Raw genomic sequence first — 21,196 nt, 5'->3', positions numbered from 1 at the left:
GGGGGTATCCATTTTTTTGCTACTTTTCAAACTTTGAACCGCGATAACTGGGGCAGACGTGGGCCAACTGCCTTAAAAAATAACTCTAATCATCTCGACGAGTTATTTAAAGTACCACAAACCACGTATCGATATCTTATAAAGTCTCCGAGTTATAGCATCACTTAGGTCCTCAATTTTTGTAATTTTTTAGTGCCAAAAATGAGGGTTCGAAAAAAGTGCTGTTCCGAAGCTCTGCGACCTCAATGGTGATATTTAGGATCAACATATATAGATCCAAAATTTTTAATTGTAATTTAGGAAATAAAATTCAACGTTCTTGCGTTTCAAGTGTCAATTGTGTGTGCATCCGGTTTAAGCCGAAATTATTTGTCAATTTTGGCTCTTCCAGAGGTAGCTCTAACGGTCTTCAAGATTTTTAAAAAGTTTAAAGTATATTATGCACAAACGTATTATTAATAAAAATTAAGAATTCTGGACAATTTGGCGGCGAAGATTTTGTCCCTGCAAGAATGCGACACAACGCTTATGGCTATTATTCATTAAAGAATTGTAAATTTACATATATTTTTCAGCCTTTAAAGTTGTCAAACTTTTAACAGACCCAAACAAAATATTAAGATTGACAGTGGTTTTATCTTTATTATATACATATGTATATTAATTATGAACATGGCGTATTTAATATCATATGAAATTCTAAATTAATATTATTCTTGGAAAACCACAGACTTCTTTTTCGATTAAGTTCTCTTTGTAATAGGAAATGTAATTTCATCGGAGTATGTTTGCATGATGTCTTGAATTCGCAACTTTTCTTCCATTTTACTAAATCTGGAAACATCGCATGTATCGTTTCCAACGCCAATCAGCTGTACCTTTACGAAGGGCAGGTTGTACTGATATCACTTAGCAAATGATTCATTCGAATGTTAGCGCGACGAAGAGCAGGATGTTCGTAATACGCGTTACACTAATAATCGGGTTTTCCTTTTGTTGTAAAGATTCGTGAGGTACGCTGGTTGACTGCCTCGGTAAGTAACTGACTTAGTGAATGAAAATGAGCGACGTTTGACTGTCATTTTGTGAGTGAAAGTGAATATTTCTGACGTAATCCTGGCTCACGTTTTTGATGCTCGGGAATGAGTTGTGCTTGCCGTTTCTTGTGGTTCACAGTTAAGTTTTGTTAGGTCAATCAGAACGATATAATTAGAATTTTAGTTGAAAGTTGAAATGATTTGTAATTTTGCTTCTTTTAGAAGGTACTTAGCATCATCTTTATACGTGGCCAAGAAATATCACAATTTGAGCTATTTTGAAAATTTTGAAAATTTTTGCAGGGATTAATACTATTTTTTTGTTTTTCAGTTCTCGACTGTATACGCGTCTACTCATTAAGTTGAAGTTAATTTGAAACACTGTTTTGGAAATTTTGTTTTCTGGAATTAATATTTAATTTTTTCAGGAATTAATATTGAAGTCTTTTCAGAAATTAATATTGATTTTTTTTTAAAGATTATGTAATTCTGAATTGTTTTACGTTTCAAGTTTCAACTGTATACGCCCTTGCTTCGAGTTGAAATTAAATTGAAACTCAAACTGTTTCGAAGATTTTCAAAACTTTTGTTTAAAAATTAAAATAGATTTTTTTTATGTTTCAGGTCTCAACTGTGTAAGTCGTTTTTCTCAAGTTGAAATTAATTCAAAACTTTAACTATTTTGAAAATTTTTCCAGAAATTAATATTCAATTTTTATTTTATTGTTGCGTAGAATATGCAAAACAATGTTTTCACAACAAAGATAAATTGCAAGGTATTGTAAATAATTTTTTTGTAAGGAAACTGTGTTCCTGGAGGAAAGTTCACAAGAAACAAAAGTTTCAAAATAAAGTCAGCTTGTGACAGAAAAAATTTAAGTCATTCATACAGGGAGTAACAAAAATACAAACTCTTATTTACAAGCCACGCGCTATTTTTAATATTTCCAAGCATTAAAAAAGATTTGTGCTCACGTCGAAACAAGCCAATTGTATGATGTATTAACTCATAGTTCCAAAATTAGTGAAATTTGATTGAAGCGTTTAGCAATTATTTCAAAAAGCGATATTAACATAAGAATTTTGGCGCCCTATAACAGCAAAACGAAGCGACATTTAACATAAATAGATTTGCCTAGAATATCTTTTCTTTTTTCAGGAATTGTTGGTCAAGTGTTGGCCAAATCATTCCAGGCCATTTCAGGGATACCTTGTATATTTGGAAACTACCTGTATTTGATGAGTTCTACAGAATCTAGTTTGGCATTAGCAATTGCTGTATGGTTCATCTTGTACCTGTCGTTTACAATCCTAATAATTTCACGGAATATAACGGTACCATCCAATAACAAACTGCCTTAATTAACATTAAAACGCGCATACATCATGATTCTTTTAATAAAACATTCCAATCTGGATTTAGTACATAGCGATTTTGAATTTTACCTAACACGACACTGTTTGACTGAGGACTTTTCGTATCAATAGCAACAATTTTCTGAAAGTAAATATAACAGGAATTCGCTAAACTGAAGAATACATATGCTTAACATACCTCAGGAAAGCTTTCCAACTGCGACGCTTCAATTTGATATTTCATACAACCTATAAATACCTCAATTTTCCCAGATTGTCTAAACCTCATTTTCCCTATTTGTCCTTCCAACATTTCACCTAACTTATAATCTCTGCATGTTTGATCTTTTGGATCATCACTTAAGCCCTTTCCAGCAAATGAATCTGGTAACTGCGATTTTTAGATTAAAGTGTGTAACATTTAATATAGTAAGAATACTTACTTTCCATAGTGTTAAATCAGGGTTGTAATCACTAAATCGGTCAGCCTCTTCAAATTGTTTAGAGTTTTTTCCTAATTCAATTTTTACTGAAAAAATATATTTATATTAGAAATTTTTCATTATCTGATGACCAACAATAAGCAATTTTCCTCCACTTTTTTTCATTCATAACACTGACATATAAAGAAAAACAATTCAATAACTTACATTTATCTAATTTTAATGAGTTTTCCTCTTCACTTTTTGGTTCTAATTTATTTACAGTAAAGACTAAAAAGCAAAAATAAATATTGTTATTCAACACTCAAAATTCTAATTAATTACCTTTATGTTCTTTGAGATCACTTTCATTCCATAACATGGGAGAAAATGACAAATCATCTTCATCCTCCATTAATGAGTTGTCTGCCATTATATCCTCATACACTCTGGCCTCAGTTTTTGAATCTACCTAAATTATTAAATGTGCTTTAAAATAATGCCCAATTTCAACACTTGAATAATTTGATCCTGCCCTAATTAACTAATTTTGACCTGCCTGCCAATCGCCTTTTTTGATCTTTGGTACTGGTACTGTATGACTTATTGTGTCATCTCTACTTGAATATGCCCTTTCCCTCTCACATCGAATCTTTTTCAAAGCATCACTTCCAATTCCCTGGGAGAATATTCCACTAGATTGAATAAACCTTTCTGTTCTTGGAACAATCTTCTTATTATTTCTTCCATCTTTTCTCTGGTTGCCTTTCCACTTGTCTTCACTTTTGATAAATAAGCTACATAACATGTACATGTTTTATGTTAGGTTTTTAGGCTGTTACTCCTATTGTTTGTTATGATTACCCAAGTTTAGACAATAAACACATAGAACCCAATGTATCCCTGCCTTCATTGCAGGTTTATTTGTTGTTTACATGTTTTTCCTGTTGCTCTCAATTAAACAAATTTTATTTCTTGTTCATTACTTTATTCCTTCCAATGAGATGAATAGTTAGTGTCCTGTGATATTAATGGAGCATTACTAAATCTCCACTACTTGGCAACTTCTTAATAAATGAGTCTTTTTACCTTGGATTCTGTACTTTTTAAAATGCCTTTTTTACTTTCTCCTTCCTTTTTTGTTTTGAATTTTATGTGGAATGGGTTACAAGGATCCAAATAACTTTGGTGATCTATCACAGATATCATTGATCTCATCAATCAAGAATGAACAAGCCCAATGAGAAATAATGCAACTGGAATCATTTAAAATTAATGTACATGAAAACAACAAAATGTCTACAACCTGGATATACTAAAAGCAATAAGTAACAGGAGTAACAGTTTCGAAATGCAGCTAGAAATGTAAAATCCAGATTGAACACAAAGCCAAACCTACTCACTCTTTGCTCTTCTTACTTCGTGCAGCATTCAGATTGGGGGCAAATGTTTTCTTCGGCTTGGTGCCTCCTAATGTTAAATCTCTAGGTAATTTTAAGGACTGCAGTCGTCTTTCTGGACCCCTTTCCATCTTTCGGGAAATCTCTTGGTGAAGATGCTACTGGAAATGTGGAATATGGTTTTTCTAACCTTCAAATAAAGGCATTGGTTTTTTGCAAAATGAGTTAAAATAGCAATTTAATACTAAACTTAAAAATGAATTGCAAAAGAAAATAAGTTACTTTAGACTATAATAAATATTAATTATTTAATAATAAATGAATGATTGGCATGGAAAGGGAATGGAATGTTAATTTATTGGTTATGTTGGGAGGTGCAAGGAGCATTTTCTTTTTTTCTGGGTATCGATGACCTCGAGTCGTGTCAGCAGGGCGTTCGGCCAAATCACCATTTCTTATTAAATATGGCCGAGGGGGACTACTTGGGTCTTAACGTGCCTACGACAGTTGAACAATCAATTGGGAAGGGCTAGTTAAAATTACTTTAAAGCATTTTAATCCCACTAATGAACACCACGGGAAACTCTTTCGCAAACTGAATATAACCAGACTCACAACTTAGACAAAGAATCTTGTAAATCTGCCAAAAGTTAGGTTAAGAGCATCTTTTTTCCATTCACTGAAAACCGAATTGCGACGTTGCCATTGAGCTTGCGGTGCCCAATCATGGCAAATGCCAAAACAGTCTATGAATATTAGTGTACATGTACATGCGCACTGTTCAAATAAATTTATGGAGACAAATGACAAACTTAGTGTTTTTCTATGGTTAAACATTACAAAAGAGATTTTTTTCTGCCCATTAAACTGTTTTTATAGACTTTTTACATAGTTTTTACTCAATTATGACGAACAAGAACAACTTCTCTAGGCCGTACGCGTTGTTACAATACCTATTTACTTATATTTAAGATTACAGACATATCGTTCCATTACCTAATTTTATTTTTATTAGAGCAATTAGGTAAGTATTCTTTCAAGTTTTTTCTGGCTTGCCCTAAACTTACCACCTCTATTTGGGGCGTATATTGTGTTTAGGTGATCGCTGACACACTTATCCACTGATCGCACTATAGATTTTAAATAGAGAATCATAATTTGGGCATGTATAACACAACCTATGGCCTATACAATTTAGTACAAATTCCCGAATTGTTGCAATTATTTTGTAAATAGAAGACAATCGCGTTTTAATTTTGTTTATTACTGTCAGTATGTGTTAATACATGTCAACACAATAATGTTTGATTTATAGGGGGTAAATAATAGTTATCATGGAAGAACTTAAAGGACTCATTAATTTGATTAGTTGGGGTTACAACAAAGTTATTACTGTAGATGCAGATCTGTTCTTGTTAATTCAAATTCGAAGTTAGTTCAAGTCGAACTGGAAAGACAACATAATTATTCTTGAAATCTCCATCTAATTCCAATCCTCATTTTAACAAATTTAATTGTCTTTTTAAATAGCAATTGGGCAAACCTTTACCCAAAGATAATTAACAAAGAAACTAAACTTGATAAAATTCCAATCAAAGTGGAATTGAGATTCCATAAATTCACCCTCTGTTCACATTTTAACATTTAGTTTTAGAGTCAGTGAGCAACCAGAAATGGCTGCACAAAAGCGCCGAGGAATTAGTAGTGCTGACAGTTCCTCTGGGGGCTCAGCTACACAATTATCTGCCTTAGGATCAGCCCCAGGTACTTTAACTGATGAACTGGCTGCCTTGTTTGAATGCCCAGTATGTTTCGAAATTGTATTGCCACCTATCATGCAATGTCAAGTTGGTCACTTGGTCTGCGCCAGCTGCCGACCGAAATTGTCCTGTTGCCCTACATGCCGAGGAACTCTTGGAAATATCAGAAATCTGGCAATGGAAAAAGTAGCTAATAATTTAATGTTTCCATGCAAGCACAAGTCCACTGGGTGCCGCATGTCTTTGGGTCTTAATGAGAAGGCAGAACATGAAGAAATATGTGAATTTCGTCCTTACAGTTGCCCATGTCCAGGTGCTTCTTGCTCCTGGCAAGGGCAACTTGACAAAGTGATGGTTCACCTACAACATTCCCACAAAAATATTACCACACTCAATGGAGAAGACATAGTGTTCCTTGCAACAGAAATTAATCTTGCTGGAGCTGTAGATTGGGTTATGATGCAGAGCTGCTTTGGACACCACTTTATGCTGGTTCTAGAAAAGCAGGAAAAGACTGATGGGCATACACAATTTTTTGCAATTGTACAACTAATCGGGTCTAGAAAACAAGCGGAACGGTTCGCCTACCGGTAAGTTTTTTATTTATATTTTAACCCCGATTTTAACTCACAATATCTGTGAAAAATATTAGTACTTATAGGTACTAGGTGTCTTTATCAGGTATGGTCAAGATCAAGGTCTATACCATGTTAGTATCCATGATAGTAGCTCTAGATTTCGGAATATATATGTTGCCGTGTTCCCAACATCGAACTCTCCTTTACGCGGAACTTTTGCATTGTCTTATTTCGCATTTTTTGAACGACTTTAAGAAGGTGGAAGGGATAGCAGTTATTTTGACGAAATGGCGAATGCGCTTTTAAGGGGCAAAAAAACTGCCTACAGTTATGTTAATCTGAGTGAGAAATTGAAATAGCCTTGAAAACAGAGAAATTTGACTTACCCGAGTTATTAGTTCTTTTATTACGTTGTATTTAAATGGAGTTTCACGAACAGGACGCTGATTTATCGCGTTTTTCTGACTGTTGGCAATCAAAAAAAACATATAATTTGCTAATCACTTGGAATATTTCTGAAGTGGTGACGTGTCCTTATCTAGAATGAATCCTTTTTTTCGGAAAGAGAATATTTCGAATTACGTAGTAGTTTAATTCCAATCATTTTGATGTGGGTGTAATATCTTATCTATACGCTTTATGCGTGCTTCTGTACGATACCAGACTTATATTGATATTCTAGATATTTAAATGCCCTGTTCCGCTGTGACTCTTTAATAATATTCGTTAAATTTTGTAGAAGCACGAAGTGTCAGGGAATTTTCCTTTTCTTTTCAGCCTGGAGTTGAATAGCAATAGACGACGACTGATTTGGGAAGATATGCCCCGTTCAAGCCAGGAAGGAGTCGCTTCTGCTATAATGGGTTCAAACTGTTTGGTATTTGATAATTCTATCGCCCAGCATTTTGCCGATAATGGGAATTTAGGCATAAACGTTACCATTTCTCTGGTTTGCTAAGATTTTAAACCATTTTCCAAAATTTTTATAGTTAATTTTTCGTGTACTTTTTGTCTGGATCGACTGCAATTGCAGTTTTCATTAATATTTTGTAAATAATTTATGGCGTCAGAAGGAATACTTTTGTTCGATTTTTCGAAGCGGGCTTGCTGGGTTTCATATGCCGGAATATTTTTAAATAGTTTAAGAGGGGGTCCGTTTAGTTATGGGATATATTTGCAAGATGAGTACAAGTCACACCTCAGGCATTATACCAAATGCGTGTTGAAAGAAAATAGTGATCAAAAACAGTAAATTCAATCACACACGCTGTGCGTGCTATTTACGCGACAATATTAAATGTTTTTTCCTAAGGGTTTGGGGGGACAAGTGATAACTTCCTCTAAGCTTTTAATCATCTGCCGAGTCGCATAAGGAATATAAACATAATCGATTCGGTTTTAAAACGACGCAATAGTATAGAAATATACTGGGTGTTCCAAAAAGGTTAAGCCAAACTTAGGGAGGTTATAAAAGACGTTGCGGTGAACAACTTTTGCATAGAAACCCCCTCGTCAAAAATTACCCATTTTAGCTTCAAAGTCATTTTTATTCAAAAACTTAATGTTAACTGGTTGGCACTAAAATGTTTCAATATTTAATTCATTTTTATTAAAGATAACACAAAAAAATTATAATAAAGGTTCAAAATGACGACCAACATGATTATATAAATTTGTTCTTTTATTTATTGAATCGTGCACTCGTAAGATGTACGAATTTTGCTGCACCGAAAGAGAGCTGCCATCACTTTTCCTAACAGTTCCTCTTGGGTGGCTACACGAGTTTCATACGTCAACAATTTGATATAACCCCAGAGGAAAAAATCCAAGGGGGTTAAATCGGGACTTTGCCTTGACTACCTAATAGGTCCACCTTTTCGAATTCATCACCCATAAAAATGTTGATTTAAATGATTCTGCACAGTACGGGAAAAATGTGCAGGTGCGTCGTTAACATTGAGTTTAGGAATGCAATTGATAAACTTTTATCTGGAGACAAAAAAGTGTTTATGTTGCTAGTTTTTATTCTATTCACTTAAGTTGAACATCAAAGCATTTTAAACAATAATTATTCTGGAGCCAAAATTACTAATTTTAAAGTAGTGGTTTATGCAAAAATTGTTCACCGCAATATTTCTTATAACCTCCTCAATTAGGGTTCAACCTTTTTGGAACATTCTGAATATTGAAATTCTGTAGTGCAAGCGTGGCAAAGTAAGGTCAAGCGCTTTCTGGATCTTAACGGTTATCCCAACTAAGGTTTTGTGATATAGGTATTTGTACAGTAATACATAGGCCCCCATTACTGTAGATCTGTTCAATTTATTTATTACTATTATTTAGCTGATTTAATTGTTTAACTCTCGTTGTGTTAGTTTTATATTAATAATAGAATTTCTCAATTTCATCATAATGATTGCGTTACTATCATATTTCGTTAAACAAGTGACTGTTCCTTACATGGACCTATTCTAGCGTTCAGCCTAATTCACAGACATTCCGCCTTTACAGTGACTTCCAAAATACTTGCTTATTAATTTCTATGAAATGTGAATTAGGCTGAATTATACATCACGCGTTCATTGCTTCACGTGTATTATTATACTTACGTTGCAGTGAAGATTAATAAAGAGTTCATTCACTTCTGCGTATTCATTGCCAGTAGTCATTCAGCAATCGATATATTAATTAACTATTGTTAAACTGGTGTTACTAAACCATACAACTTTAAAAATTGGCACTTAGGGGAGGTTCGAGTGTTAGCATAGGATAAATATTACATTGTGATGTGTTTAACAGCAAAAATGTTTCCGCCATATTTTCGTACATGTTAATTGTGTTAACGTTAACGTCGAACATTGTCAAGAAATACTCTAAGAATAATGGTTCACGTGTGTAGTAAAATAACATGCGGCGTACGCTTGAACACATTGCTAAGATTACAACATTTGCCCCACCTTCCCCTATTATTGTCGTACGTACTATTGCGGTTTCGATTTCGCTTCATGGACAAATGAAAATAATGATCTGTAGAACCTCTAGTGATCCAGAACCAACAAAAATTAAGGATGATCTTGAATAAAGAAGCGCCACAAATTAAGGAAAGAAATAAGCGTTTATATTGAAGTATTCCTTTACTTAAAGTTCCAATTTGCAACGTTGTCAAATCTGTGGATATTTCACCAGATGCCAATTTTTTTTAATGGAGTGAGAATATTACATTTTTAATTTAATTGGTTGTGAAGATTGCACAACAGCTTGGAATTGGCAGATGTTTTGACAAAAGTTTACGTAGGCTTAAGCAGTTTTACATTGTTGAGTTTACTGTCTTTGTTATAGTGACTTGAGATAGTGCGGGTGTTGGATTTATGTCTACCTGATTGTTTTTACTGATAAACTGAACCGACAAGCCTGTAAGCCAGAGTTTATTTTTAGTTTAAATAAATACGACCTTCTTGCCGACAGAATTTGGCAAAAATCACTAATATTGTCTGGTTATTTGCTATAATCTGCAATTGTTAACAATGCGGCTTTCCTCCTTTAGAGAAGCATGTGAAAAATTCCGTTTACACGCAAAAATGTGCTTTCCGCACGTGATCAAGCACGCAGACGCACATGTGATCTTGCGTCGCTGATAGTTTGCAATCCACCATTTTCAAAAATATTATTAATGTGATCTTCACACGTCCCGTCACAGATGGCAGCACAAGTCCGATTCAACCTTGTAGCTCGCCGCGTTTCATTTCAAGTATATCGTCTAAAGTTTCGCAGATCTAAAAATCATGCGCAACACAATGAATCCATCAACAAATGGAACCACAAGCAGCCCGGGTACAAAGGGACATCATTAAGAAAACCTCCATCAGGCCTTGAAATATCGAAGGCATGTCTGGGATCCATTCATCTCTTAGTCAGATGTTTGATGGTAAGTAATAAATGGCCCAATCAACGACCTACGTTTATAATTCACTACCTGCTGATCGAGGAGAGTCCATAAAATTAGAGGTTTATTATTTCTGGGTTGCATTCAAGCACGTTCAATCTGTGATTACTACCAAGAATGTGACTTGCAGCACTTCTTTGTCTCTTTCCTTCGAAAAGCTAAGAAATTTCATGACATAGACTGTTTTAAAGCATTAAAATTAAAAAAAAATAAATAAAAGAGCCATAAATAACGATATAGAAAAGTTCTGTACAGTATATGTTTTAAACGTTCGAATGCATACGCACATTACGTTCGCATGTATGAACTAATTAGTCACGTGATTCTACATCCGCAATATCGTTCAATTTGCAGGACATATTTCAACTTAGTCAGTTGCGCAACAGTTAAACTCTGCTGATTGTAACCAAAAACTCACCCCTTTGACGTCTGACACTTGTTTGACAGGGTGACGGATGGCTGTTGAACGACAGTGGTATTCTCCCATTTACCAATTTATTAGTTGGCTTTTGACTTTTGGGCTTCATAAACATGGCTGGGCTGTAAAATAATCCAAAGTCTTTGTTCATTTTCGAAGGTTTTCAAACTGAAATGGTAACAAAAAAGCGCATCCGCAGATTAAGAAGTAGCGATAGGACAAAATCTAAAATGTTCTAAAGGAAAGTTCGATTCTGAAGTCCCAGAGCAACAGGAAAAGTGAGCCTTTTGTGCAACTGATGTGACATTGTGAGAACGGGGGTGATAATCAGTGCATTCACGTTATGAGCACAGGGGTGCATTCGTGGCATTTGACACGAGGAAAGAAGGTCCTTAGTTTCATGTTGGTAATCTGAGAATGTCTAGTGCCGTGGCTGTTAATCCTCTCAAAATGCCCATGTCACGAACACAGCTATTTCCCTCTCATGCACAATATATCCAAGAGGGAGGTGGAGGCAATTTGCCCCCCTTGAAGCAAGGCTCCGGCAAGGAACAAAGTCCTCCAGTAGCATCCACAGCTAGTTCAGCAAATTCAGCCATCCTCCCAGAGTTAAATGTTTCTAGTTTGGGACTGCAATGTTTAAATCGAGGTACAACATCAACTCCACTTAAATCTTCACAAACAAGCCTAGTAAGTCTCACAGGCAATGAGTGTAAACCACGAACCATGGTAACAACGCCGGAGCAAGTTTTGAAACTTTACATGAATAAGTTGACACCTTATGAACATCATGAAATTTTTAATTATCCTCAAATATATTTTATTGGAGCAAATGCCAAAAAGCGCCCAGGTATTATAGGAAATCCAAATAACTGTGACTATGACAATGATCAGGGATCTTACATTCACATCCTTCACGACCATGTAGGTTATAGATATGAAGTTTTAAAAGTTATTGGAAAAGGATCTTTTGGACAAGTTGTTAAAGCCTATGACCATGCCAATCATATGCATGTTGCCTTAAAGATGGTTCGCAATGAAAAAAGATTTCACCGCCAGGCACAAGAGGAAGTTAGGATTTTGGAACACCTCCGCAAACAAGACAAAGACAATACAATGAATATTATTCACATGCTAGATTCATTTACATTTAGAAATCATATGTGCATAACTTTCGAGTTGCTGTCCATTAACTTATATGAACTTATCAAGAAGAATAAATTTAAGGGCTTTAGTTTGCAACTTGTCAGGAAGTTTTGCCACTCTCTATTGCTATGCCTTGATTCATTGAACCGGAACAAAATTATTCATTGTGACATGAAGCCGGAGAATGTACTTTTAAAGCAGCAAGGAAGAAGTGGTTTAAAGGTATACATCCTTTTGTCAATCCTTTATTTTCTATTGCTTATAGCTACAGCCTGTTTTAATTTAAAAATTTTATGTATTTGTATTATGCAAATTTGGATTCATCTCCATTGATTTTGGTGGACTAAAAAAGGACAAGAACCCCATTTCAATAAATATCCAATAAAGTTACTTAAGTAGCTAGTTATTTGTTTTACATTGCATTTTTAAACCAATTAAAAGTTTCATCCTTTATCACTGAGACGAATCAGCTTTATAAAATTAATTGCATCACTACTTAGTTTTGATCTCTTAATCTATTCTTAGCTGAATAGTTAAATATAAGTTTTAGTGTAAGCTATTTTAAGTGCCTCTTATAAATACCATTTGACATTTTTTATAAATTATTTAGAACAATTTTAATTCCAATTACACCTAACATTTCCATTCTCCAACTTTCCAGGTAATTGATTTCGGGTCTTCATGTTATGAACAAAACAGGGTATACACATATATTCAGTCAAGATTCTACCGTGCCCCAGAGGTGATCTTGGGAGCTCGCTATGGCATGCCTATCGATATGTGGTCCTTAGGTTGCATCTTGGCAGAACTGCTGACTGGGTTTCCCCTACTCCCTGGGGAAGACGAAGCTGACCAATTAGCTTGCATAATGGAATTGCTTGGGATGCCTCCCCAGAAGCTCTTGGATCAGTCAAAAAGGGCCAAGAACTTTATAAGCTCCAAGGGCATACCAAGATACTGTAACTGCACCACTATGGGTGATGGTAAGAACTCATTATGTTTCCTTATTTATCATTTTTATGATAACACAGTCAAATCACAAATGCAGTCTATGTCACATCAACCTTATAACTTACAAAACTCTTAAAGAACTCACAATTGGACATATGATAGACAACACAATGCCCCTTTGAAAATTCCCCATTTTCAACAGGTACTGTGGTGCTCTCAGGTGGTTTAAGCCGGCGAGGCAAGCCCAGAGGTCCGCCTGGAAGCAAGGACCTAAAAAGGGCATTAAAAGGCTGTGATGACCCTTTGTTTCTCGATTTTATTCAACGTTGCCTGGAATGGGACCCCGACACTCGAATGACCCCAGCTCAAGCTCTACGGCATGCCTGGTTAAGGCGAAGGTTGCCGCGTCCCCCAGGTGAAAAGGTAAGTGTGTGGATGAGATTAGGGTGATCAAGAGTTCATGGCTTGGCATGGGATTCCTCATGTGACGTAGTGTGATACATTTTGAAATGGAAAAAGGATTTCTTTAATTGTCTTGATGTTCCGCAAGGAAAGCGGCAATAACAACACAGATATTTGCTGTAATAGCAAGCAGGTACAATCGCCTTTGTCTTGATCTAATTCAATTCCACATGTAAAGTTATGCGTTATGACTGGATTATTGTATGACTTATTACCATTCAAGCTAATTGCAAAAAGCGATCGAAAAATTCAGGTCACTGGCAGATTAATCTTCGTATCAGAAAAGTAGCTCACGCCGATTTTTGGACTTAAGATAAAGCTTTACAACATTCGTCGGTTTTAAACCTTTTATTTTCGGTATTACTCAACGTGTAGGAGAGTTTCAAAAGCAAATAATTAACTGTCACTGTTGATTTCTCCTTAGATGCCCCAGTTTTTATGGCCACCTTTTAGAAAAATATACTCGAACGCTTAGTACAGAGAGGTGGGCGGAAAATTTCAATAATGGGACGTTTAGTGAGAGAATAAATTTATATTAGTCAGAACTAGGTGTAAGGCTGCGTACTCGCAGTTTCGCAACTACATTCAACCGTGCAGAAATCAAGGGCATTAATTTCTAAAACTTGAAATGATTTTTATTTTCTATTTATTAAGTAGGTAAGTATTCGAGTTATGATTGCACTCGTTTCTTAATGCTGCGCTCTGCATACACTTTATAATTTCTTTATTAAATGACTGCCTGTTCAACAAACATTATAAGCCAATTGAATGAGTATCTGCTTATTTTTAATCAGATCATAATAATTAATATAGACAATAATAGTATTTTTCATTTTTTAATCATTGCCACATATTCCAAATCTGAAAAGAGGTAATATACGAGGAGGCATGGTCAAAAATAGGAACGATGTTAGTTTTTATTTTGTGTTGGAGGAAACAGCTGCTGCGCCTGAGTCAGCTCAGGGTCATTATTATTATTTAATTGTTTTCACTATTTAAAGATCAGTATTATTATTAGTGTCTGAATAACTGTAGAAGCAAGAGGTCTTTTTATCGATAAAGTCCTGATGATATGGTGAATGAAATTATCTCACGGCCATTTACTTGCTGATCCCTTATCCGGCTAACCAACTCATTCACCACTTCATCAAGTTAAATAACTGTTCTTGAATATCTTGAATATACGTTATACGTAATAAGTCGAATTTCATTTGAAATTCAGATCGACCAAAACAGCGCAGGAGTATCTAGAACTGGATCAACGGGAGTCCCAAGAACCCCAAAAACCCAATCTTCTCAACAAGTATCTTTTGGTGATGGAAACGCATGACCTGGCAGATGCCATTTTGTGCATCGTTCTTGCGTCGAGAATCAAATTTCGGATCAGAGATGTCGGTTATTGGCGCTATGGACTACATACCGTTGGTTACAGTTCCAGCATAATAATAAATATCGCAGGTAAAAATGAATGTCAGCGCTATGTTGTGTGTTACTGAATTCTACGTAAGTTTGCAGGATTAATTATATAGTTTATGTAGTGCATGCCTTGCGCCTAAAGACATTTTCAATAATTAGTTTCAAAAGGTCAATTTCAGATCTACGCTAGCAAATAGGCAAGCGTGTTTATCCATTACATGGTTCTCAGTCATTCATATGCGCTGAAAGTCAATTTCATGTCAATTCATCTGACTGAGTAATGTGTCAAACAACTGTCTATCTTACTTGTTTGGTAATCTGACAGATCGCATATAAGTAATTTAATGGAGTATTGAGATGACCTTTAAGTGTTGGGCTTATTAAAAAAAAATTTTAAAGGAACGTTTCGGTTAACGAGAAAAATTCCGAGCAATTTTCCATAAGGCTGATAAACTGTGATTTTTACTCCTGTAAATTTACTCACAACATTCTACTTCATATTTCAAAGAATTGCTTGGGAGAAACGGCATTAAACGGCTTTTAAAATGTACGTGAATACGTTTTATGTGTTCTTATTTGATTGCTTTGTCAAATATTGAAATCTAAGTCTTTTATATAATTATTACAATATTATTGTTTATTATTGTGTGTAGTCTGGCTCGACGACTTTCCTATTTTATACGAATTAAGCCCGAACATTGTTTTGCTCATTTATTTTATTAGCTTTAACTGAATCTACATAAGACTTAAAACAGCATTTTATGTGTCTGCTAGTTGACCGCCGTCTGTGTTACATGTGATGGTTGCTCTCGCAAGTAAGTTGCTGTGTCTGAGTTCGATAGTAATAGGCCAATAATCTGATAGGTAGAGATGATACTCTGACCAAACATGTATAAACTTTTATTGAACATATCAGCTTCAGTCATTCAACCCGCGGCAATCAGCAGACTTATAATTTGCCTTACCCCGAGCTGCAGTTATTGAAAGCGGCTTTTCGTCGCCTGACTTTAGTTTATTACTCGCTTATCACTTTATCATGATATTTATTTCATGTCCATTTGAGGGGGTGACTGGTGTGCAATAAATGCGTTTTGATCTGTTCTTTATAGTAGTTCCTTTAATGACGTTGTTAAAACGATACTGCCTCGGCACGTTTATTTTAAAGAGAAAGTGTAATTAAATTTAATAAGATTAAATTAGCGGTTAGACTTACCTGAAGCTGCGTCTAAGTAATATGAGCTGAAATATGTTAATTGTCTTACCATGTGTGCGGGGCCCGATAACAGTTTTTGTAGTGCAAGGAAGTGGTTTGGCTATTTTTAGTAGTGAACACGTTTGGAATAATTGTAGTAATTTAGGGATTATTTAAGAAGTGTTCACTTTTACTGAGAAAATGCCGATGGTTGTACTGAGATGAGAAAATTGGGAAGAAACTCATTCATGTAGGAAATATGTACAATTTCAGAATGGAACTTTATTGGATTATAATATTTAAATAACTCCTTTATTCCCTGCCAATTGCGGCAAATTTAGGAGGGCGACCTTAAACCACTGAGCTTTGTTGTCTTTAGATCTTTACCCCATACGCAGTAGGATTAGTTCTGTATATTAAATTCCTTTAGTTTAAACATCCTTCTCAAAAAGAATCCATATTAGAGGGTGACCGATGTTGACCAATTACTTAGTCAATCTTAAAAGACCTTTTTCATGACCTTTTTTTGGCTTAAAAATCTGTTGACTTCTCTGTTATTAACAGAAACTTATTCACAGCACAACAGAAAATCCAGTACTGTCCAATACTTCAAGGATTTAATTGATTTTCCTCCCTAACGCGGTCCTAAAAGATATTTTTTTCTGAAACAGTCCGCACTGGTAAGATGATTAAAATATTTTTTATTTATGGGACGTTTATTCAGCTTCGTTCCGTTTTCCTCTGAAGTGCTTTTAGTAGTTCAGGTAATGGTTTATCTGAAAGTAGCATATTTTATTAGTCCCAGTTACCTGGAGCAGTGAGTATGAAGAAGTTTACTTTACTAAAATGAAAAGCTTTTGTGATACTTCTTTATGTGAATCGACAATTTTATCTTTACAAAAGTATTGTGTGTTTAATTTCGATTTATTAAGTGTATTGTTCCGTATTGTGTATATAATGTGAAATTGATGAGAACGACGTGACGATGAGAAGGGTATGGCGATCAGACCGCTCTCCTGGGCCGAAACGTCGTTCTGATCATTTTTTTATTATGTAATTTGTATAGTTTATACAAACCAAATATCAAGTTGGCTCAATTTTCCAAACCTAACTGCTATCAATTTGGTCAGTAAACCTATATATTGAGTGTAGGTAAATGTAGATTATTTGCAAGAGGTAGATCAGTGTGTACAACACTTATGATTAATTGTCATCTAAAATTTGTAAAGACTGAATACGAAGATTGTTGCGTTTTATCACTTGGATCCGCGTTTCAGTCTTCCCGTTGTGAAGCAAACAGTTCGCATTATTCTTGGACAAAGATTGTAATTTTTAAAAAATGATAGGAATACTCTTGTAAGGCTCCTAAGGCCGACAGTGTACATAGGGAGTTTTGGAAGTTATAATGTTGTCTTCTTATAATTTTTAACCCACTGATTATTTCTATTTCCCAAAGTAATCGATGTGAGTTTGGTGATATTTGAGCAGGCCTAAAAATGGTGATACAGCTTTGCTTTATTAGAGCGCGAGTAAAAGGGTGTGCAGCTGCAAGTATTCGTCTTGGAGCACAGATCTCGCTTCACGAGGTTCTTCTATTTTGGGTTCAAATTTGCTGTGTTGTGAGTTGAGGTGCACGCTTTTTTGTTCGCGTTTCTGTGAAAGATTAAGTTGGAAATGGTGAGACCAAAGCAACAAAACTCGTTTAACCGCGTGGCTGTGTGAAGCCACAAATTTAATCCCCGTCCGTATTTTTTTTATTTTACGCTGTGGTACAAACTATTTAAAGAAATTTTATACCAAGAATTGACCAGTTTATTTGAATATCAAATATTCTTAACCTATATCGACTTAAACATGTTCGGTTATTTTGCATTGAGCTTTTCAGAAGTTATTGTAAATGATAGCTCGATGAGGTGTGTACATAGCGTCACGTATGAGGAGTACTGTTACTGGTAGGTAAATGTACATTTAGGAAAACCGGCAATAGAGTTTGTAGTTAAGAACGCAAGGCCCGGAGGGCTGGGTAGTTATATGTATGTAGTGAGCATTAGGTTGTAGCGAAAATGCAACTCGACTGACAAAACCCTATATAGAGATTTATATAGAAATTCCTCTATATTAAAAAGATGACATTTCTAAATCTCCTTAACTAACGGTTGCAAATAGATTTAAACATTCAAGGAGACATATTGCTGAGTAAACTCATAGGCGGAGTCGTCGCAAACCACTCCGGAATGTACATAAACTAACAATCGGATTGTGAATAATTATTGTGTTTAACACAGCGAAGTTTAGGGCCATGCGAGAAGTTTATACAAAGAAGCTTTAATGATGCTTGTTTAAAAAAATATATATTAAACGTTTTATGTAAGTAAATTCCTTTAAAGTATATAGAACTTGAGATATGTAAAATTATGCCAAATAAAATTTTAATTTAAACGGGGTTAGACAATATAATTATATATTGATTATGCTAAGTAATTGATTGTGACTAGTCTTAGTTAAGGCAGGTTGTGCGCGGAGTGGCTCTGATGCGAAGCTCTCGTCCAAGGCCAGTTGTGATCAAAAACTTTGAATCATAACATTGACCCTCCTTTTGCGTCCCTAAATTAATGTTATAATGTAACTGGTGATTATTAAAAAAAGCCTCGCAGTGAACCATAAACGTAGGGCGTTCATGAAACCATTTGCTATTGACAGGGAATACTACTTATGCATGGTATTACTACGATGGATTTGTCCAAGATAGGTCTCTTATGAGATTGCTCTCTTCTTGGACTTTTTTTTAATAAACATCCTTTATTATATCGTGTTTAACATGTTCGCACAAGGATAGAAGTAAAAGACATCAAGAATTCATGAGGTTTGCAGGGTCTGAAACCTTTGGTCTTGAATGGCCCATGAATAGCCAAGATTTAAAAAAATGAAAATTTCGACGTTTTTCAGAACATGGGCAAAATTGCGCCTCTTAAAGCCACTTAAGGTTTTCAATACCTTGAAATTTCCCAAAGTGGAAGACACAAATAGATACTTGTTTAATAGACTAATTTAAGTATGCATAACTTCATTCCTTGTGCGTGTAACATACCCAGAAAACCGGATAAATAAATAAATATATAAACGAAACGTCGTGATAACCCACAGACCTGAAATGACGGAACGGTCGTAATATATTTATATCTAATAAATATAATGTTAACGCCTCCATAAGGACTTAAAAACTTCTTGCTTTCAATTGCTTCTTCTTCTGGCTGTGTAAGTAGAGTGCCTCAGTTGCCCAGTTCTAATTATTGAATTATCAATGGTCGTTGTAAATATATTTTAAGGGTAATCGGATTGTAATTACTCATTGTGTAATGACTTAGCTTCGGCAATCATTTGAAGTTACGTCTGAAAAAATGTATATGATGAGTGTGGCCATTATATGTCGCACCGAGTTACTGTCACTGTGCTGTTAATAGGGCGTTCCCATTTGGTAACGAGGGCGTACTGATGACTGGTTAATTGAAATTTTTGCCGTTGGTTTCATTCACCATTTAATCTAGAAAGACGTATTTTTTCTTTGACGTAACCGTTTTAAAATCTGTAAAAAACGGGTACTGCCAATTTAGGTACATGATTTCAATCATCTAGACGACTGCGAAACCCTTTCAGAAGTGAAACGATTCACATTCTTCCTGATATGTCCGTAGGAACTGGTAAACACCCTGTATATTAGAGCGAAACTTATCAATTAGTTTTTATGACTGACGGCCTAACCTCTTATTAACGCACAGACCTGTATAAATTGTTAACAACCGAAATTTGTAGGGAAAAGAAAACTAAATTTGAAATTAGCTCACTATTCCAGTACACATTTCCACCGTCATATTTGAGGGAATTCCTGTTTCGACCAATAATTACCGTATCTACTTATTCTCTATATTAAACGTCAGTTCGACTTATTAAAGCCCCTATAGTACGTAATGTACTTCAATTTTCTGTGTTTAGGGGTAAGTCATAACGATCCATTTAACAAACACAGTATTTTATAACTAGCGAATGTCTTTAAACTCTATTTAATTTCTAAATAATGAAGTATTTAAAACGCTATTGATCCCTATATCCGATAGACAGCATTGTAACTATTAATACGAGGCGTGAATTTTCGAGAAATATATAAAGGGTGTCACGAGTTATACATTTTACATTTAGTTTTAAGGTTAATTTTTAGTCATGGGGCTTCAAAGTGCTCAGAAATTAGCCCTGCCGACTGCTAAAGGAGAAAGTGCATTTATGTCTATACGTTTATGTCATATAGTACTTTAGAATGTTGCCGAACTATACCTAAATGTATTTAACTGTCCCTTTTCATCAGTTTCTTGGGTTATCTCCAGCTTTCGGAGCGGATAGTACGTATGCAGCAAATATACCCCAAATATATGAATGTGTTTCCTCCTTAGAAGAGCTTGATCTCTTAATTTTTAAGACTTTGAACAACTTTTTTGTATTACATATACTTATGTGTAAATACAGCGTAGTAAGTAAACAATTAATTTTCTTGATCTTGCATTGTTAATTTTAGGCGATAGTGACATTTTTTGCACGTTTGGTTTCAACTGTTATATCATGATTATTCAATTTTCGATTATTTTTTATTCGTCACGAACGATTCAATCTCTGTTAGTTCTTAAATGAAAAACGTGATCGTGTTCAAGTTCGCAACAAGTAATATCTAACCTTGATAAGTTTATAACTGTTTAAATCTAGCAAATATGTGATTGTATGTAATATTAAGTCATGTTTATATGTCACACTAATGGGATTTAAATAAATCTCTCTTTATTAAGTGTACGTATTAATTGCCATCTCCTGCCTAGTTGTTGCTATTTGAATTATTGTCACATGAAGATGATTCGTTTCAGACTTTGATTTGCAGTTTATTTAAGACGAACAAGAGAAGAAAAGTCCGCCACAAAATTGTCTAGAAACAACTAGAACCGCACCAGAGAATTATTTCTAAACAATTGAGGGGGCGATATACGATGACCACTTTGATAGGTTCTTCCGGATTAGTTGCATGTTGCATTCTTTTCATAATTCCTAAAAAATCTGCGACATCTGGTAGTTTTGGAT

General features: G+C 35.0%; 3 protein-coding genes across 5 annotated transcripts; 2 read left to right on the top strand and 1 right to left on the bottom strand.

Annotated features, from left to right (window-relative positions):
- Positions 1 to 2,419: 2,419 nt before the first annotated feature.
- RpIIIC53 (RNA polymerase III subunit C53) lies at positions 2,420 to 4,610 on the bottom strand. Its single transcript, XM_066392262.1, has 7 exons — positions 4,219 to 4,610; positions 3,371 to 3,612; positions 3,161 to 3,283; positions 3,044 to 3,106; positions 2,837 to 2,922; positions 2,593 to 2,784; positions 2,420 to 2,535 (listed from the first exon to the last, which is right to left on the bottom strand). Exons 1-7 carry the CDS (start codon positions 4,344 to 4,346, stop codon positions 2,422 to 2,424), a joined length of 948 nt encoding a protein of 315 aa, XP_066248359.1. The 5' UTR covers positions 4,347 to 4,610; the 3' UTR covers positions 2,420 to 2,421.
- Positions 4,611 to 5,004: 394 nt separating this feature from the next.
- On the top strand, positions 5,005 to 10,038 carry LOC136410587 (E3 ubiquitin-protein ligase sina-like). Its single transcript, XM_066392801.1, has 3 exons — positions 5,005 to 5,239; positions 5,864 to 6,565; positions 7,331 to 10,038. Exons 2-3 carry the CDS (start codon positions 5,889 to 5,891, stop codon positions 7,509 to 7,511), a joined length of 858 nt encoding a protein of 285 aa, XP_066248898.1. The 5' UTR covers positions 5,005 to 5,239; positions 5,864 to 5,888; the 3' UTR covers positions 7,512 to 10,038.
- Positions 10,039 to 10,986: 948 nt separating this feature from the next.
- LOC136410555 (dual specificity tyrosine-phosphorylation-regulated kinase 2-like) lies at positions 10,987 to 20,909 on the top strand. Of its 3 annotated transcripts, none has more exons than XM_066392749.1 (4): positions 10,987 to 12,282; positions 12,722 to 13,043; positions 13,232 to 13,442; positions 14,674 to 20,909. In XM_066392749.1, exons 1-4 carry the CDS (start codon positions 11,332 to 11,334, stop codon positions 14,801 to 14,803), a joined length of 1,614 nt encoding a protein of 537 aa, XP_066248846.1. In that variant the 5' UTR covers positions 10,987 to 11,331; the 3' UTR covers positions 14,804 to 20,909. The 3 variants fall into 3 exon arrangements, with proteins under 3 accessions (XP_066248846.1, XP_066248847.1, XP_066248845.1); XM_066392750.1 differs by having other exon boundaries at positions 13,214 to 13,434; positions 14,696 to 20,909; XM_066392748.1 differs by having other exon boundaries at positions 13,214 to 13,442.
- Positions 20,910 to 21,196: the final 287 nt, after the last annotated feature.

This window comes from Euwallacea similis, chromosome 8, assembly GCF_039881205.1.
Source record: "Euwallacea similis isolate ESF13 chromosome 8, ESF131.1, whole genome shotgun sequence".
NCBI lineage: Eukaryota > Metazoa > Arthropoda > Insecta > Coleoptera > Curculionidae > Euwallacea > Euwallacea similis.
Note: the sequence above shows the minus strand (reverse complement) of the source record. Positions and strands in the feature narration are given on the sequence as shown.

Bases quoted from the DNA above. Each gene is read 5' to 3' on its own strand.
- LOC136410587 (XM_066392801.1), top strand. From the start codon at position 5,889: ATGGCTGCACAAAAGCGCCGAGGAATTAGTAGTGCTGACAGTTCCTCT. The intron at 6,566-7,330 runs GTAAGTTTTTTA...TTTTCTTTTCAG, and splicing joins GCGGAACGGTTCGCCTACCG to CCTGGAGTTGAATAGCAATA.
- LOC136410555 (XM_066392748.1), top strand. From the start codon at position 11,332: ATGTCTAGTGCCGTGGCTGTTAATCCTCTCAAAATGCCCATGTCACGA. The intron at 12,283-12,721 runs GTATACATCCTT...CCAACTTTCCAG, and splicing joins AAGGAAGAAGTGGTTTAAAG to GTAATTGATTTCGGGTCTTC. The intron at 13,044-13,213 runs GTAAGAACTCAT...CATTTTCAACAG, and splicing joins CTGCACCACTATGGGTGATG to GTACTGTGGTGCTCTCAGGT.
- RpIIIC53 (XM_066392262.1), bottom strand. From the start codon at position 4,346: ATGGAAAGGGGTCCAGAAAGACGACTGCAGTCCTTAAAATTACCTAGA. The intron at 2,785-2,836 runs GTAAGTATTCTT...TAAAAATCGCAG, and splicing joins CTGATTTAACACTATGGAAA to TTACCAGATTCATTTGCTGG. The intron at 2,536-2,592 runs GTATGTTAAGCA...ATTTACTTTCAG, and splicing joins AGTTGGAAAGCTTTCCTGAG to AAAATTGTTGCTATTGATAC.